Below are 13153 nucleotides of genomic sequence, written 5' to 3'. Positions count from 1 at the left end.
TACATGCCCTTGTAAAAAGTCACTCCTCAGCTTTCCTGTATTCCCTCAGGTACTGGAAAGGACTTGTATCCCCCAAGCTCAGAACCATTGGAGATACACCAGAATATCTTGGCTGCTATTCCAGGAGGGCAAGGTGTTTCCAGCGGGGACTGTAGCCTCTGCTTGGCCAAGTGGACATCTCAGAGGTTTTATAGCATCTCAGGTGACACCAGCCACCTCAATGTAAGCATTCAAATCAAGCTCTGAAATACAGTGACACTGCTCTTAGAAGCAACCCTGAGTTCATCAGTCTGAGACATGTCCTTACTCTGTCCTTACTCTGTCCTTACTCTGTCCTGCCTCATAAGACTAGAAACAGGTCAGTCCATTCCCCCTAAGATTTGTCCCCATGGGTTACTCCAGGAGCTTGAAGTGAGCAGCACAGCAGCTGGCACCCAAAGCTGCAGCCTCCAACATGAGCAGGGAGTGAAACCCACCTCAAAAACCTCTTCATTGGTGAGATTTCTTTTTTTTTTTAATTTAAAAATAGGTGCATTAGCTGAGAGTCATTTAATGGCAAAAGAGTACAATAACAGATTCAGTGAGGAACTGGTCTTCTTGGTATAAGCTTGTATTTTTACAGCCCTTGCACTGTATATCAGCAAAAACACTCCAGATTCAGATGAACTACCTTACATATGCTCTTTCTCTAAGTTGCCTTCATCCCATCATGTCATGTTTTCACTTACATTGTGTCCTACCACATCCGCCCTCCACCCCTCTGGGTCTTTAAATGAAGTTTCTCTGGAGAGTTTTATGCCTGACAATTTTTCGGATTTTTTCCCAAGAGATGAAAAAAAGCAGGGTCAGTCCAGACATTCTCTGCAGATGTCAAAGACAAATTCAAATCTTTCTTTGGGCATGTTGAATTTAATTGACCCTCACATGAAAGGTGCAAGGTCAGGTCTGTCCTCCCAGGAGTGTCTGATTGCAGAGCAGGCTGAGACCTGGCTGCATTCACCCTCAGCCACATGCACCTTCAACCCTTCCCTGCTCCTGCTGACCAAATATGCTGTAAAACATTTGTTCATAGAAAAAACTTAGTATGTGTAGGCTGTTTTAATAGTTTGTGGAACACCCATTTTGAGCAAGGAAGGCAAACCAGAGAAACCAATGGCTCCACTGCCACTGGCAATGGAGCTGCAGTTTCTAGGACCTTGTAGCAGGTTCATTTAAGGTGGAAGGAGTGTTTCTAATTACCACCCCAAAAAATGTGCCTTTAAAATGCACTGTGTCCCTTTTTGTACTTGAAATAATTGGGTCAAATTCAAAAGTCATTGCTCAGTGAAAATAGCATTTTATTATAAGGGAATATTTCTCCTAAGGTAGGTTAAGTAATCATCTGGTTGTCAGTCTTTTTCATCTCTTTTAATTTTCACTAATAAACACTAATTATAGAGTCTTCCCACCAGATCACTGCATATCTTACCAAAACCTTTATTACCCCTTGTACAGAGAGGTGTCACAGACAACACAGAGTTCCTGCACTTCTCCCCTTTTCTTCTCCCAGCCATCAGCCTGTGTGTTCCCACCATGTCCTGCCAATGGGATATGCTTAGCCTGTGCCACTGTCACTTCCCTGCACAGCCACTCCTGTCTGTCTGCAGGAGCTGGCACACTGCAGAAAACCCTCCTAAAGATTTGGCCTTTACTCAGAGTGCATCTGAGAAGAAGACATTGGAGATTTCACGGTGGAAATGAGCTACCCACTCCATGGATAAACAAAGGTATCCATCCTAAACAGGAAAGTCATATATGTACCCTAAAATAGGCAGACTTTACATAGAATTGGTTATAAAAGCCATACAGGGACAGATGGTAAAGACTGACAGAGCAACTGAAAAGATATTGGTGTGGCAACTCTACAATAAATGTACAATAAATGTAACCAACTTAATTCCATAATGCACATATATGAGGTTTTTCCCCAGAATTATTTATCTTAACAGAGAGGCTCACAAAGTTTAAAAGTCTGTATCATTCTTATAGTTTCATTGAAGAGTCCAACACCACCTCACTCTGTTACCACTTTCCGATCATTTCTTTGAGTATTATCATGTATCTCCTTTATTGGTCAATGGTAAATCTTTTTTTGCTGTTTCCTATGTTTATTTTAATCATTGCTGAGAGTTTAGTCTAGTCAGTTTTAAACAGACAAATTCTTAGCCCTGTCTTCTGCTATAGCCTTGTGCCTAGAACCCAGAGAAATATGGATTATCTTCATACAATTTCATATCAGACAAAATATAACATTTCCCCTACTTTAAGCCAATCTGGTAATGCCCCGCACATCAGTTTTCCATTAGGCATATCATCACTAATCCCTATGCTCTTAATCTTTGCTCCTCACAAAAATAAGATTGGATATCTACTGGAGAAGGGGGAAGGCTGCAGAATTGCCAGTGTTTTTCCAAAGACAGACTCTGCATCTGGTTCTCCAGACTTTTGGGGTTGTCACTCTGTTTCATACTGCTTCTTTTGTTGCAAAGTCCAGCAGTTCCTTTACAAGGCACCACTATTTCCACTGATTTTTTCTGATTGTGTACTCAATCAAAGAACATTATCATCACACCATTATTCCTCTATATAGCCTAAACTGAGCAACAGAAAATGGCTCTAAATATACCAGGCTTAGTATCTCTGAGTGTATTTTTTACATTAACTTTAGCTACTGGAATTTGGGCTTCTTGGAAAAGCAGAAAGGATCAGCAGAACAGGAACCCGACAGAGATGGCCATGGTTGGAGGCAGGAATATACATGTTTTCATTGGATTGTTTACTGCAACAGGTAAGCTTTCTTAAAAGACTTTTTAAAATTCTTCTTAAAACACATGTATTGCATAGATCTGGGTGACTTCTCTTTCAAAGGAAGTGAACTCCTTTAAAGTCAGGGTAGATTTTGCCTAAGTGTGACTTTAAAGGAGTATGGTTTCATGAATCATTTTGGGATGGATTCTTACCAACCTCCTCACACTGAGCAGAACCTAATGTTTATGTATATTCTCTTAAATTAAAGAGATTCGTTTAAGAGTTTAGTTAAGAGTTAAGAGTTTAATTTAAGAGTGACAAAAGAATACAACACTTTTCATTAAGGAGGACTGTGGTCTTAGTCGTGAACCAGTTTCTGTTATCCAACATAACAGAAGAATTTTACTGACAGAAAAGTCTAGTTCTGTGTGAAATAAATTGTCACTCGTGAACATTGGTCTCTCTCTTAAAAAGAGAGTTTCCCTCAATTCCCTTTTCTCTCCTTGCTGCCTGGCATAATCTGAAATTTGCTTCCCTGACCTGTGTTTTGTAAAGGCATCCCCCAGTGGCATTTCCATGGCTAAGGCACCTAAATCATTGTTGTAGGTTTGTTATCTGACTGCATTGCCTGTTTGCATTTGTTTTCCCTAATGTCTAGTTTCTAAGACCCTGTAAGTGATGCTCTTGAAAGAGGGCAATTCTACAAAGGCAATTCCGTTTCCTCTAGCAAAAGTCTTCCTCTGAGAAAAAAAAGTAATTAAAAATTACTATATTCAAATTGCCTCTAAATGTTTAAACATTGAGCTTTTCCATGCACTCACAAATATTCATTCTTGAAGCTGGAAAATAATTTAGAGTGAGATTATAATACTATTACCTATAGTCAGCACATCTCTGTATGGCAGAAAACTTTGCAAAGAAAATAGAGGTGTGATGAAATATTTGTATGAGAAAAATGTTTACAAGTTCTCAGAGTGTTTTGCAGGGCTAGTTGAGAATATGTCTCTCAATTCTGACCTTTCATCTTCCATGATTACAGCCACCTGGGTTGGAGGAGCATATATCAACAGCACAGCTGAAATCGTCTATCTGCCTTCAAAAGGATTACTGTGGGTCCAGGCACCTGTGGGATTTGCCTTGTCCCTTGTTATTGGTAAATAATTCATGTGATTAGGACACATAAGCTTTAAAAATATATCATAGGAGTACATTAAGATATGTAACAGAATATAGGGTACATTTAAAATGTTATTTTGTTTTTTCAGTCTCCCATATATTGAGAATAAGCATTTATAATGCTGTCCTCTGAACTGAAACATAGGGTAGCTTGGAGCTAGTGTAGAGTTTTGCTTGCTTGAAGTAATTTATGAGACAAAAATCTTATCTGAGAATTTAGAATAATATGTCTATTGCTTTTTTGTGCATATTGCTTTTTTCACATGGTCTCTAATTCACAGACTATTGAGAGTATTGGTATCTAATTTTTTCCTTGTAATTTCTGAGTGATGAAATAATAGTATCTTGATTTTTCCACTAAAATGCATTCTTCTGAGTAGTCTCATCTCAGGATGAATGTGTCATGTATCCAGCTTACCAGCTTACACCACTTTGTAGCTGGTTTTTTTTTTGAAACTAAGCTAAGTGTGCAGTGTTCGCAGTGTTCTATACCTGAGTTGCCATTTCTAACTCTGAGAACTACTGGACTCGTGCTGAAGTTCAGCTCTCTTGCCAAGACCAAAGTTGCTTTCAGGCCACATTGTGTTATACTATAACTCTCCTAGGGACACAGGATGATGAAAGCAAGGAGACCTGTGCAGACCTTACACAGGAATTTCTAAAAGAACAATAACCTTTATTCTCAAGTCAAAGAAAAGAGTCCAACTGACATGAATATGAATCAAGCTTGGAAATATATTGCCAGGACTGCTTATGTGAGTAATTCCTACTAATGAAACTGAGGAGTGCAGGTCTGATCCTGCAATCTTTGCTCAGGTCAGTAGTGCCCAGACAAGCAGTCCTGCTGGCTTCAGGGTTAGACACAATATGTATTCTTTGGTTTTAATGAGATGGCTGCACATCTGAGGTCCAATATTTAGATGAAGGTGGGTGAGACTCTGCTCAATGTGCAGATTAAAACAATATAGTCATGGGAAGAGACAATGAAGGCACCAAAATGAAAACTGTAATCAGAAAAGGACCACATATCAACAGGTTGCATCACATGACCAAGGACAAAACTTTGCCTCCTTTTTAGCCAAATATGAGACTTCAATGCCTCACTCTGGCTATTGTCATCTTCCATGGGATGCTTTTCAATAAACTTTGTCTCAGATTGGTAGTACTTTGAGGATGCAGAGGAGATTATATATGGGTATCCACTGAGCTAAATTCCTGTTACAGTCACACAGGTATTTTGTGCCATCTGGGGTGCCACAGGGGGTGACCTCCAGTAGTCACTTCAGAAAGATCTAGGTGTGCCAAAAGTGGACAGTCATATATATAAGCTGTAAGCAGATATGCTTTATAATATGGGAATTCTCAAATGGATGAAACCCTACATTTAGCAAGTGAATTTAAACCCTGGTGTCTGATTGGCTGCTTCATTCTCTAGGGTCCATTATGTACAAATTCACTGGGTGGGTCTGATAGACGTATACCATATTGCTCTTACCTCTTTTTTTCCTGGAATATAAAATATGCAAAATTCTACCAAAAGGTCATTTCTTTCTGATAGGTGGTTTCTTCTTTGTAAATCCAATGAGATCAAAGAACTATGTGACTGTGATGGACCCCCTTCAAGAAACTTATGGGAACGTGATGGGTACCTTACTTTTCATTCCACCACTGCTAGGAGAGGTGTTCTGGTTTGCAGCCATCCTGGCATCCCTGGGTAAATACTTGCTTTCCTGTTATATCTGTTAAAGGTCACATGGACTGACAGAGTGTCGTACACCTTTGTGAATTGTGGAAAGCTGTGCTTCATGTCTCCTTTTGTGAGAGGAACAAGCATTTCTCATTTCTAGAAAATATATTTTCAGGTTTAAAACAAATAGTGCTATATATTCATTATATTATAATACAGAACTCTTCCAGTATGAGTTTGTACCTTCCTCTTCCCTGCAGGAGAGCAGATGTAAAAAGGCAAAGTGCCTTGGCAATGGCCATGCAGCAAGGTGAAGCAGTAAGAGCAGGAAGGAATCATGGGCTCTCTTGAGCTCCCACTGTGCACGTTCTCTATAGACTGCATTTTTCATACAGTATGTTGTACTGGCACCAGGGGAATAACATACCCCTATTTATCCTCTATTCTGCACATATGAAATCTGTCTTAAAAACTTGACTGCTGTTCTTGTCTGCAGGAGCAACAATGAGGGTCATCTTGGATATTGGAGGCCCTTTGGCTATCACCATCTCGGCCTGTACTGTTATACTTTACACTCTGCTGGGAGGCCTCTACTCTGTTGCCTACACCGATGTCATCCAGATGGTTTTCATTACCTTCAGCCTGGCAAGTCCTGTGCATTTCTGTGGTAGTTTTCTAACTAAAGGGAAAAGTCCTGCTCTTCTTTTCAGCATGTCTCAGACAAAAAATAACTTCCTTGACCTGCAGTTCCCCTTTAGGAGAACATGTTTCCTGAAAAATATTACAATCTTTGTAAGTCTTCGTACCTTATGCATTTCAGACAGTGCTCACACAAGGCACTGGCCTTGCTGGGTGAACACAAAAGGGTCTGCACAAAAGTGAAGTTTGCAGAACCTGTCTAGAACCATCTTGAATGGAGAGATATCTGTCTACAGAAAGTACCAATTAACTTGAATTACAGACTCATGGTCTTGATGATGCCATTAACCAGAAACATGTAGATTTAGAGTAAGGAAGGGGGAAGGCTTAGAGCAAGGAAGACTCTAAGTCTAGGCTTAGTCTTATGTAAGTCAACGTTCTACATCTACCTTAACCTAAGCATCTGTTCTCCAAGAACAAGGATACTGGGAAAATGGTTAACAACTTCCATTTCTATCCTAGTGGATCTGTATCCCCTTTGCCCTGGTGAATTCTGCAACAGAAAGTATTTATTACACTGCAACCCATCAATCTTACCAAGACCCTTGGATTGGGAAGATAGAAAAACAGTATCTTGGAAGGTGGCTGGATGACTTCTTCTACTTGGTATGGAGTACTTCTTGGACAAGTGGTTGGGAGGAGAAATTGTGCGGGGACTTTCTGGAAAGCTTGTGAGTTCTACCAGCCAGGAGCCTTGCACTGCATGGCCAGCTGACACGGGCTGGAGGTGTAAAACTGTCCCTCAGCACCCCCTGAAGCAGCCTAAATGGACTGGGGAGACCCAGGGCTCAGCTGTGGGATGAAAAGAAGCAGTAGGGCCACTCCATCCTTTACCCACATGGAGGAACATACCTCTTGGGTAAGACCATCCAGACAGCCAGTTCCTCTCCTGGCACATAAATTAGTAATTTCCTACCTTTTGAGATGCTGGTCTTGCAGCCCCAGTAGTGTGCTTTTAACATAAATATGTAAAATTCCCTCTGTCTGAAAAAAAAAAAAAATTAAAATGACATGACTGCCAGTCATCAGCAAGCACAGTGCAATTTGCTCTACTGCACAACACAACTTTTGAGTTACCAATATAGCCAAGACTCCAGGAGGTTGTTCTGCTCTTACTAAACTGATAATAAGGACACATAGAAGTTTGTTTGGTGAGGACAGAATCTTCAGATTTTATCTGATTAATTTTGTTTACTAAGAAAGTGAAAATTGTGGTTTTATTTTTCATTTTAAAAGCTGAATAGCTAAGTTTGGGTAGATTTATTTACAAAAGCTGCATTCCTGAAAAACTTCCCTTTCATTTTCTCTGTGCCTGATTCACAATTCCAAACAACCATTTTTCAGCTTTCTCCATCTGCCAAACCATTAGCCTGTTTTCATTAAAATTTCACATCCAATGTGAATGGATGAAAACAAAGAAAACAGGGAATTCTCAACTATCAGAAATATTATCCTTAAGAGTTAGAGCTGGGCAATATTTATGCACTTGAAATGAGAATTTGATTATTTGAAATTAGAATTTATTATGGATGATGACCTACAGCAGCCTGGTGGGTACCACTGGTAACCAATGAATGTTTCAGGTGCTTGGGAGCATCCCATGGCAGACTTACTTCCAAAGGGTGCTCTCTGCTGCCTCGACAGGACAGGCAAGGCTCATCTCCTACCTCTCTGGACTCGGGTGCTTTGCTATGGCCATCCCCTCGGTGCTCATTGGGGCAGTTGCAGCATCAACAGGTAAAATGAACAGTTTGTCTCTGAGTAACCAATGTGGTTTTGGCAAAGGTGATTAGAACAGGATCCAAAGAAGTCCTGACAGAGACTTCAAATTACCCCATCCCATGATCCTCGACACCAAGATAGGTGATCCGTCCAGAAAATGTGAAGTCCTCTGAGGTACACTGCACAACTACTTACAGATGTTTAAACAGCCCCAAGACCTGTTTAAAGCTATTTCCTTATGATGAATGACTTTCCCCAGACTTTGTGTTGAGGAAAGATGAAGGCAGACTCTCTAAAGCCTTGTATAATCCTATTTTAGAAGAAATTTTATACTTCCTTCTGTTCATGCCTTAGACATGTAAGACACAGCAATCTTACTACAGATTGTTAATAAGGTTCTTGCTTGCAGGAATCAAGTTCAGTCCTGTAAACTCACAGTCTCCATGCAGGGAATCAGTCCTGTGTTGGCTGTGAGCAAGGGTAAAAGGCAGCCAGACCACTGAACATTTAAGGCTCAAGTCATGACTTCATCCAATTCCCTTCTCCTCATGAGCGGTGTCTAGAGGTTGACCTTTAATAGAGTCAATTCTGGAATCACACAAAGCACACCCATTTCTATAGAAGCTGCTGAGGAAAAAAGAAATTTTTTTATCTAGTGGGAGCTGCAGCATGCTAAAGGGAATCACAAAAGTTCACAAAAAAACCAAAAAAAATCAATCTAAGTCCTAAAATACTTAGTGGGTCTCAGTTCCTAGCCCTTTGTGACTGGCCCTTCTGAAAAGACAATTTTAAAGCCAGCAGAAATGTTCACAAAGGATTTGTTGTGACTTTTCCTTGTTTTGTTTTAAAGACTGGAATCAGACAAGCTATGGTCTTCCAAGTCCATTTGAGAGAGGGGAGTCGGCGATGATCCTCCCACTTGTTTTACAACATCTCTGCCCAGCATACATCTCCATTACTGGTTTGGGAGCCATCGCTGCTGCTGCAATGTCTTCTGCAGATTCAGCTCTTCTCTCCACTGGCTCCATGTTCGCTCACAATATCTACAGGAAAATCCTGAGGAAAAAGGTACCTGCTTGCAGCATTCAGTAGTTTTGGTGTCAGAAAAGACAGTCTTGCTTCAAGGCTATTTCTAAACCAGTCTCTGACTGGAGCAGTGTGTCCTTCAGCTGCTGAACTGGTTTCTGGAGAGAGAGCTCCAAACATAAGCCAGGGGTGTTCATATCCTTGGTAGGGGTACCAATACCCACACTGGTGAGCTTTGCTCATTCTAACAAGACTAGTGTAAAATTTCAACTAAGGTTTTAATGGAAACAGCATAAAACCATGACCCTTAAAATCAGAGGCCCCCTCCAGGGGTACCTGCCTTGCCTGGCTGCTGGTAGTAAGCGGTGCCTGAAAGCACCAAGGGCATGGGGAGAACCAGCCCAGGCCAGGGCAGTGGTGGCCATCCTGCCAGAAGACACTGTGTCTCTAATGCTGCAATCTCTGCTTTACAGGCTTCAGAGACAGAGGTGTTGTGGGCCATGAGGACCTCCATGGTGGTGTTTGGGGCCGGGGCTGCTGGTCTGGCTTTTTACTCCAACTCTGTCTACGACCTCTGGTTCCTCAGTGGGGAGCTGGTGTACGCCCTCCTCTTCCCCCAGCTCTGCTGTGCCCTCTTTGCACCCAGCACAAACACCTATGGGTCAGCTGCTGGCTTCTTGGTTGGGCTCCTGCTGAGGCTGCTGGCAGGGGAGCCTGCCCTGAGCATCCCCCCTGTCATCCGCTACCCAGCCTGCTCCCTGCTGAACGGGACCTACAGCCAGCTCTTCCCCTTTAAAACATTCACTGTGCTTCTTACCTTGGGCACAATCCTTGCTGTTTCACACCTGGCCAAGGCTTTGTTTCAGAACAACCTCCTCCCTCAAAGCTGGGATGTTTGCAATATCACAGGGAGAACTGCCATCCTCATCCCCTTGCAGCAGGTGGAGAAACAGGAGCCTTTGCCAACCACTGCACTAGAAGAGAACCACGATTAAATATGGGGTTTCATTTGAAAGGCCACAGCGTGTTCAGCAGTTAGAGCATGGCACAGACAGCATCGCTCTTTGCTTTCTCCACTAATAGTTTATTTAAATTCCTCACCAAGAAATAAAGAGGCATTCTGTTCATCCAAGGAGAATATGTGAGTTTGAAGTCAGCAGTGATTAAAGTCACATGGTGAGGGAGCACAATCTTGTGGTGGTGACCACGGGACACCTTGGGCCACAGCAGTGGTTGCTTTGAGGTGCCCCTGGTATTCCACCTGAAAGCAAAGCTATAATCCTGCTCCAACACTTAGGGAGTTCCCAAGTCACCTACTTTTCTGGCCACAAGGAAGACAAATTAATGTCTGATAGATTGGGTATTCTTGATTTAAAAAAAAAAAAAAAAAGTGAGCAGGCCTGTTTCCATTACACAGCAAGGGGTTTAGCATAATCATCCCTGGGGAGCACATCAAACCCCTGAAAACACCAATTACTGAAAGCAGTGCAACTGCCACAGCAGTGCAGCAGTAATATCAGTTCTGCACCATTCCTTGTATGCTTTCCTTCATACTGCAAAAGCTTTCCTTCATACTGCAAAAGTTTTTGCATGTCTCTCCCCACTGCAGTATCTGCCAGTGGATCCCTCAGCCTGGGAACGTGTGGGACATTCCCTCTATAAAACCTGGTAGGGCAGTAATAGGTAAGCAAGGTAAAGCCACAGCCCTTAACTATTCACTAAGTAACATTTACACAGCCACTGTTTAACAAAAACCAGATAGCAAAATAGAGGTGCCAGACAGACTATTGGAATTTTGTCTAAAACCTGTTACATTCAAATCTGAATTTTGTCTAAAACCTGTTAAATCACTTATGTCAAGGTTTTACCCTAGCATAGCAACAGGATGGCATGTGACATACACAAACTGGTGTGTGAGAAGTCAGAGGACTGTGATGACAGAAAGGTGCTGGAAACTGATCCTAAACTTTCCTGCAGGGACACAAAATCCTAAAATGCTGAAGGCAAGATCCCAAAAAGATTCAAGCCACAAATAATACAGAAAAGCCCCCAATACCTTGTTTGCATAAATTCTTAATGGCTTGGAAGACAAGAAACCCAGATAAATAGCAAGTTTGGACTCTAGCCTGCAGTCTGATGGACTGAGAACATGCCCCAGTGAGATGGAGCATTAAGATGTGAGCTGAATTAAAGATTCAGGAGGATTCCATAGTAATGGCTCACAGATGGCTGTCATTTTATACTTCCTTCAGCAGCTGTGCAGCAACTTACCAGGGTCAATTGCAATCCACCAAGAACCACACTCACAGTACCCTTCCAAAGTGGTTGTGGGAGCTGCTGTGAGTGGAAACACCTGGCACTACTGAAAGGAAGATATTTACTGGCATAACCAAAATATCCTGCAGCAGAGTAACCCTCACAGCTGAGAGAGCTGCTGAGGTGAAAACAAGGCACTGCTCCGTGATTTACTTCCAGCATGGGCATGCACAAGGTGAGTAGCTCCACTGGTGCCACTGTGCATTACTGCAGCAAGCCCAGCAAGAAGCCACAAGATTCTGAATTGTACCAAGGCAACTGCCTTGGCTTGGGAGGAAGACTGCCAGCCCTGCACTCTAGATTTGGCTTTGAGGATTCTGCTCCCTGTGGAGGATCATTCATCTCTTATAAAATATCCATCCTCAGCAAGGTGGAGATTCTGCTCCTCCTCAGAAAAATTTCACATAACCTTATGTTTTGTGCTAGTGTTAGTGAGCACCTGGGCACACTAACCTTCCAATGCACAGCCACCCTCTTGATATGCTTTGTTAAACCAAGACCAGGAATTCTCTCCTGTGTCTCTAGAGATTGCCATGAAATATTAATTATAATGTGTCTAGAAAAGGGGAAAAAAAAAAACTGCTTTAAAAATCAAAAGCTTTGCCATTGACTATGGCCCTAGGCTGTCACCCACGGGAGTCTTTGACACAGCAGTGATTTGAGTGGGAGTGTGTGAGGTTGTGCTTACGCAAGGGAGGCACCAAGGCTGTCATTACCCCAGCGCCAGGAGAGCAGGGCTCTCCTTAAAGCACAGGTTCTGGATGCTGATGCAAACATACTCCCCTGAGAGATTTAGGAGTGACCTAGTTTGGGGACCTGTCCATCCCCCTGTGTGGGGCAGAACAAAGCTCACATGCTTTGAACCAGGGCAGAGACCTGCTGCATGACCCAGATAGGAGTGAAACCCCAATACCCTCATGCCAAGGTTATCACCCTACTTCCTGACCATAGAATCGTAGAATGCTAGGGGTTTGGAAGAGACCTTGAAGATGATCTAGTTCCAAGCCCCCTGCCATGGGCAGGGATGCCACTTACTAGGTGAGGTTGCTCAGGGCTCCATTCAACCTGGCCTTAAACACTTCCAGGGATTGGGCATCCACAATTTCCCAGGGCAACCTGTTTCTGTGCCTCACCAACCTTTGAGTAAAGATTTATTATTTAATATAAAAATACCCTCTTTCATTTTAAAAATACTGCCCCTTGTCCTGTCACTATCTGTTTATACAAAAAGTCCCCTTCCCTCCTTTTTATAAGCCCCCTTAAGATATTTGAAGGCCATAATGAGGACTCCATGGAGCTTTCTCCTCTGCAGGCTGAGCAACCCCTAATCTCTCTGTCTGTCTCCATAGGAGAGGTGCTCCATCCCTCTGATCATCTTTGTGGCTTCCTCTGGTCCCAGTCAGCACATTTTCCTGTGCCAGGACTCCAGAGCTGGATGCAGCACTGCAGGTTGGGTCTCACCAGAGCAGAGCAGAGGGGCAGAATGCACTCCCTCGCCCTGCAGGCCACATTGCTTTTGAAGGAGCCCAGAATCCATTCCACACAGCAGCTCTGACAGGCAAATGTCTACATCTGGAGATACCTTTCCACTGTTGTGCTCAACTTCTCCTGCTTTTACCCTGCAGAGACCCAAAGTTTGATATTGCAGCCTTTCTGTGCTAACAGATTTGGCATGGCAGGCACTAGATCCACAGCTTCCTGAGAGAGCAGTGAAGGACACTGCTGAAGAGTGTCACCACT

At 42.7% G+C, this 13153-nt stretch overlaps 1 protein-coding gene across 1 annotated transcript; it reads left to right on the top strand.

Moving 5' to 3' along the window:
* The first annotated feature begins 2649 nt into the window (after positions 1 to 2649).
* On the top strand, positions 2650 to 10092 carry LOC136570104 (high affinity choline transporter 1-like). Its single transcript, XM_066570560.1, has 8 exons — positions 2650 to 2827; positions 3827 to 3940; positions 5522 to 5677; positions 6147 to 6295; positions 6812 to 6955; positions 7933 to 8086; positions 8922 to 9139; positions 9571 to 10092. The coding sequence occupies exons 1-8, from the start codon at positions 2650 to 2652 to the stop codon at positions 10090 to 10092; spliced, it is 1635 nt and encodes a 544-aa protein (XP_066426657.1).
* Positions 10093 to 13153: the final 3061 nt, after the last annotated feature.

The sequence above is a fragment of the Molothrus aeneus genome, chromosome 2 (genome assembly GCF_037042795.1).
Source record: "Molothrus aeneus isolate 106 chromosome 2, BPBGC_Maene_1.0, whole genome shotgun sequence".
Taxonomy (NCBI): domain Eukaryota; kingdom Metazoa; phylum Chordata; class Aves; order Passeriformes; family Icteridae; genus Molothrus; species Molothrus aeneus.
Note: the sequence above shows the minus strand (reverse complement) of the source record. Positions and strands in the feature narration are given on the sequence as shown.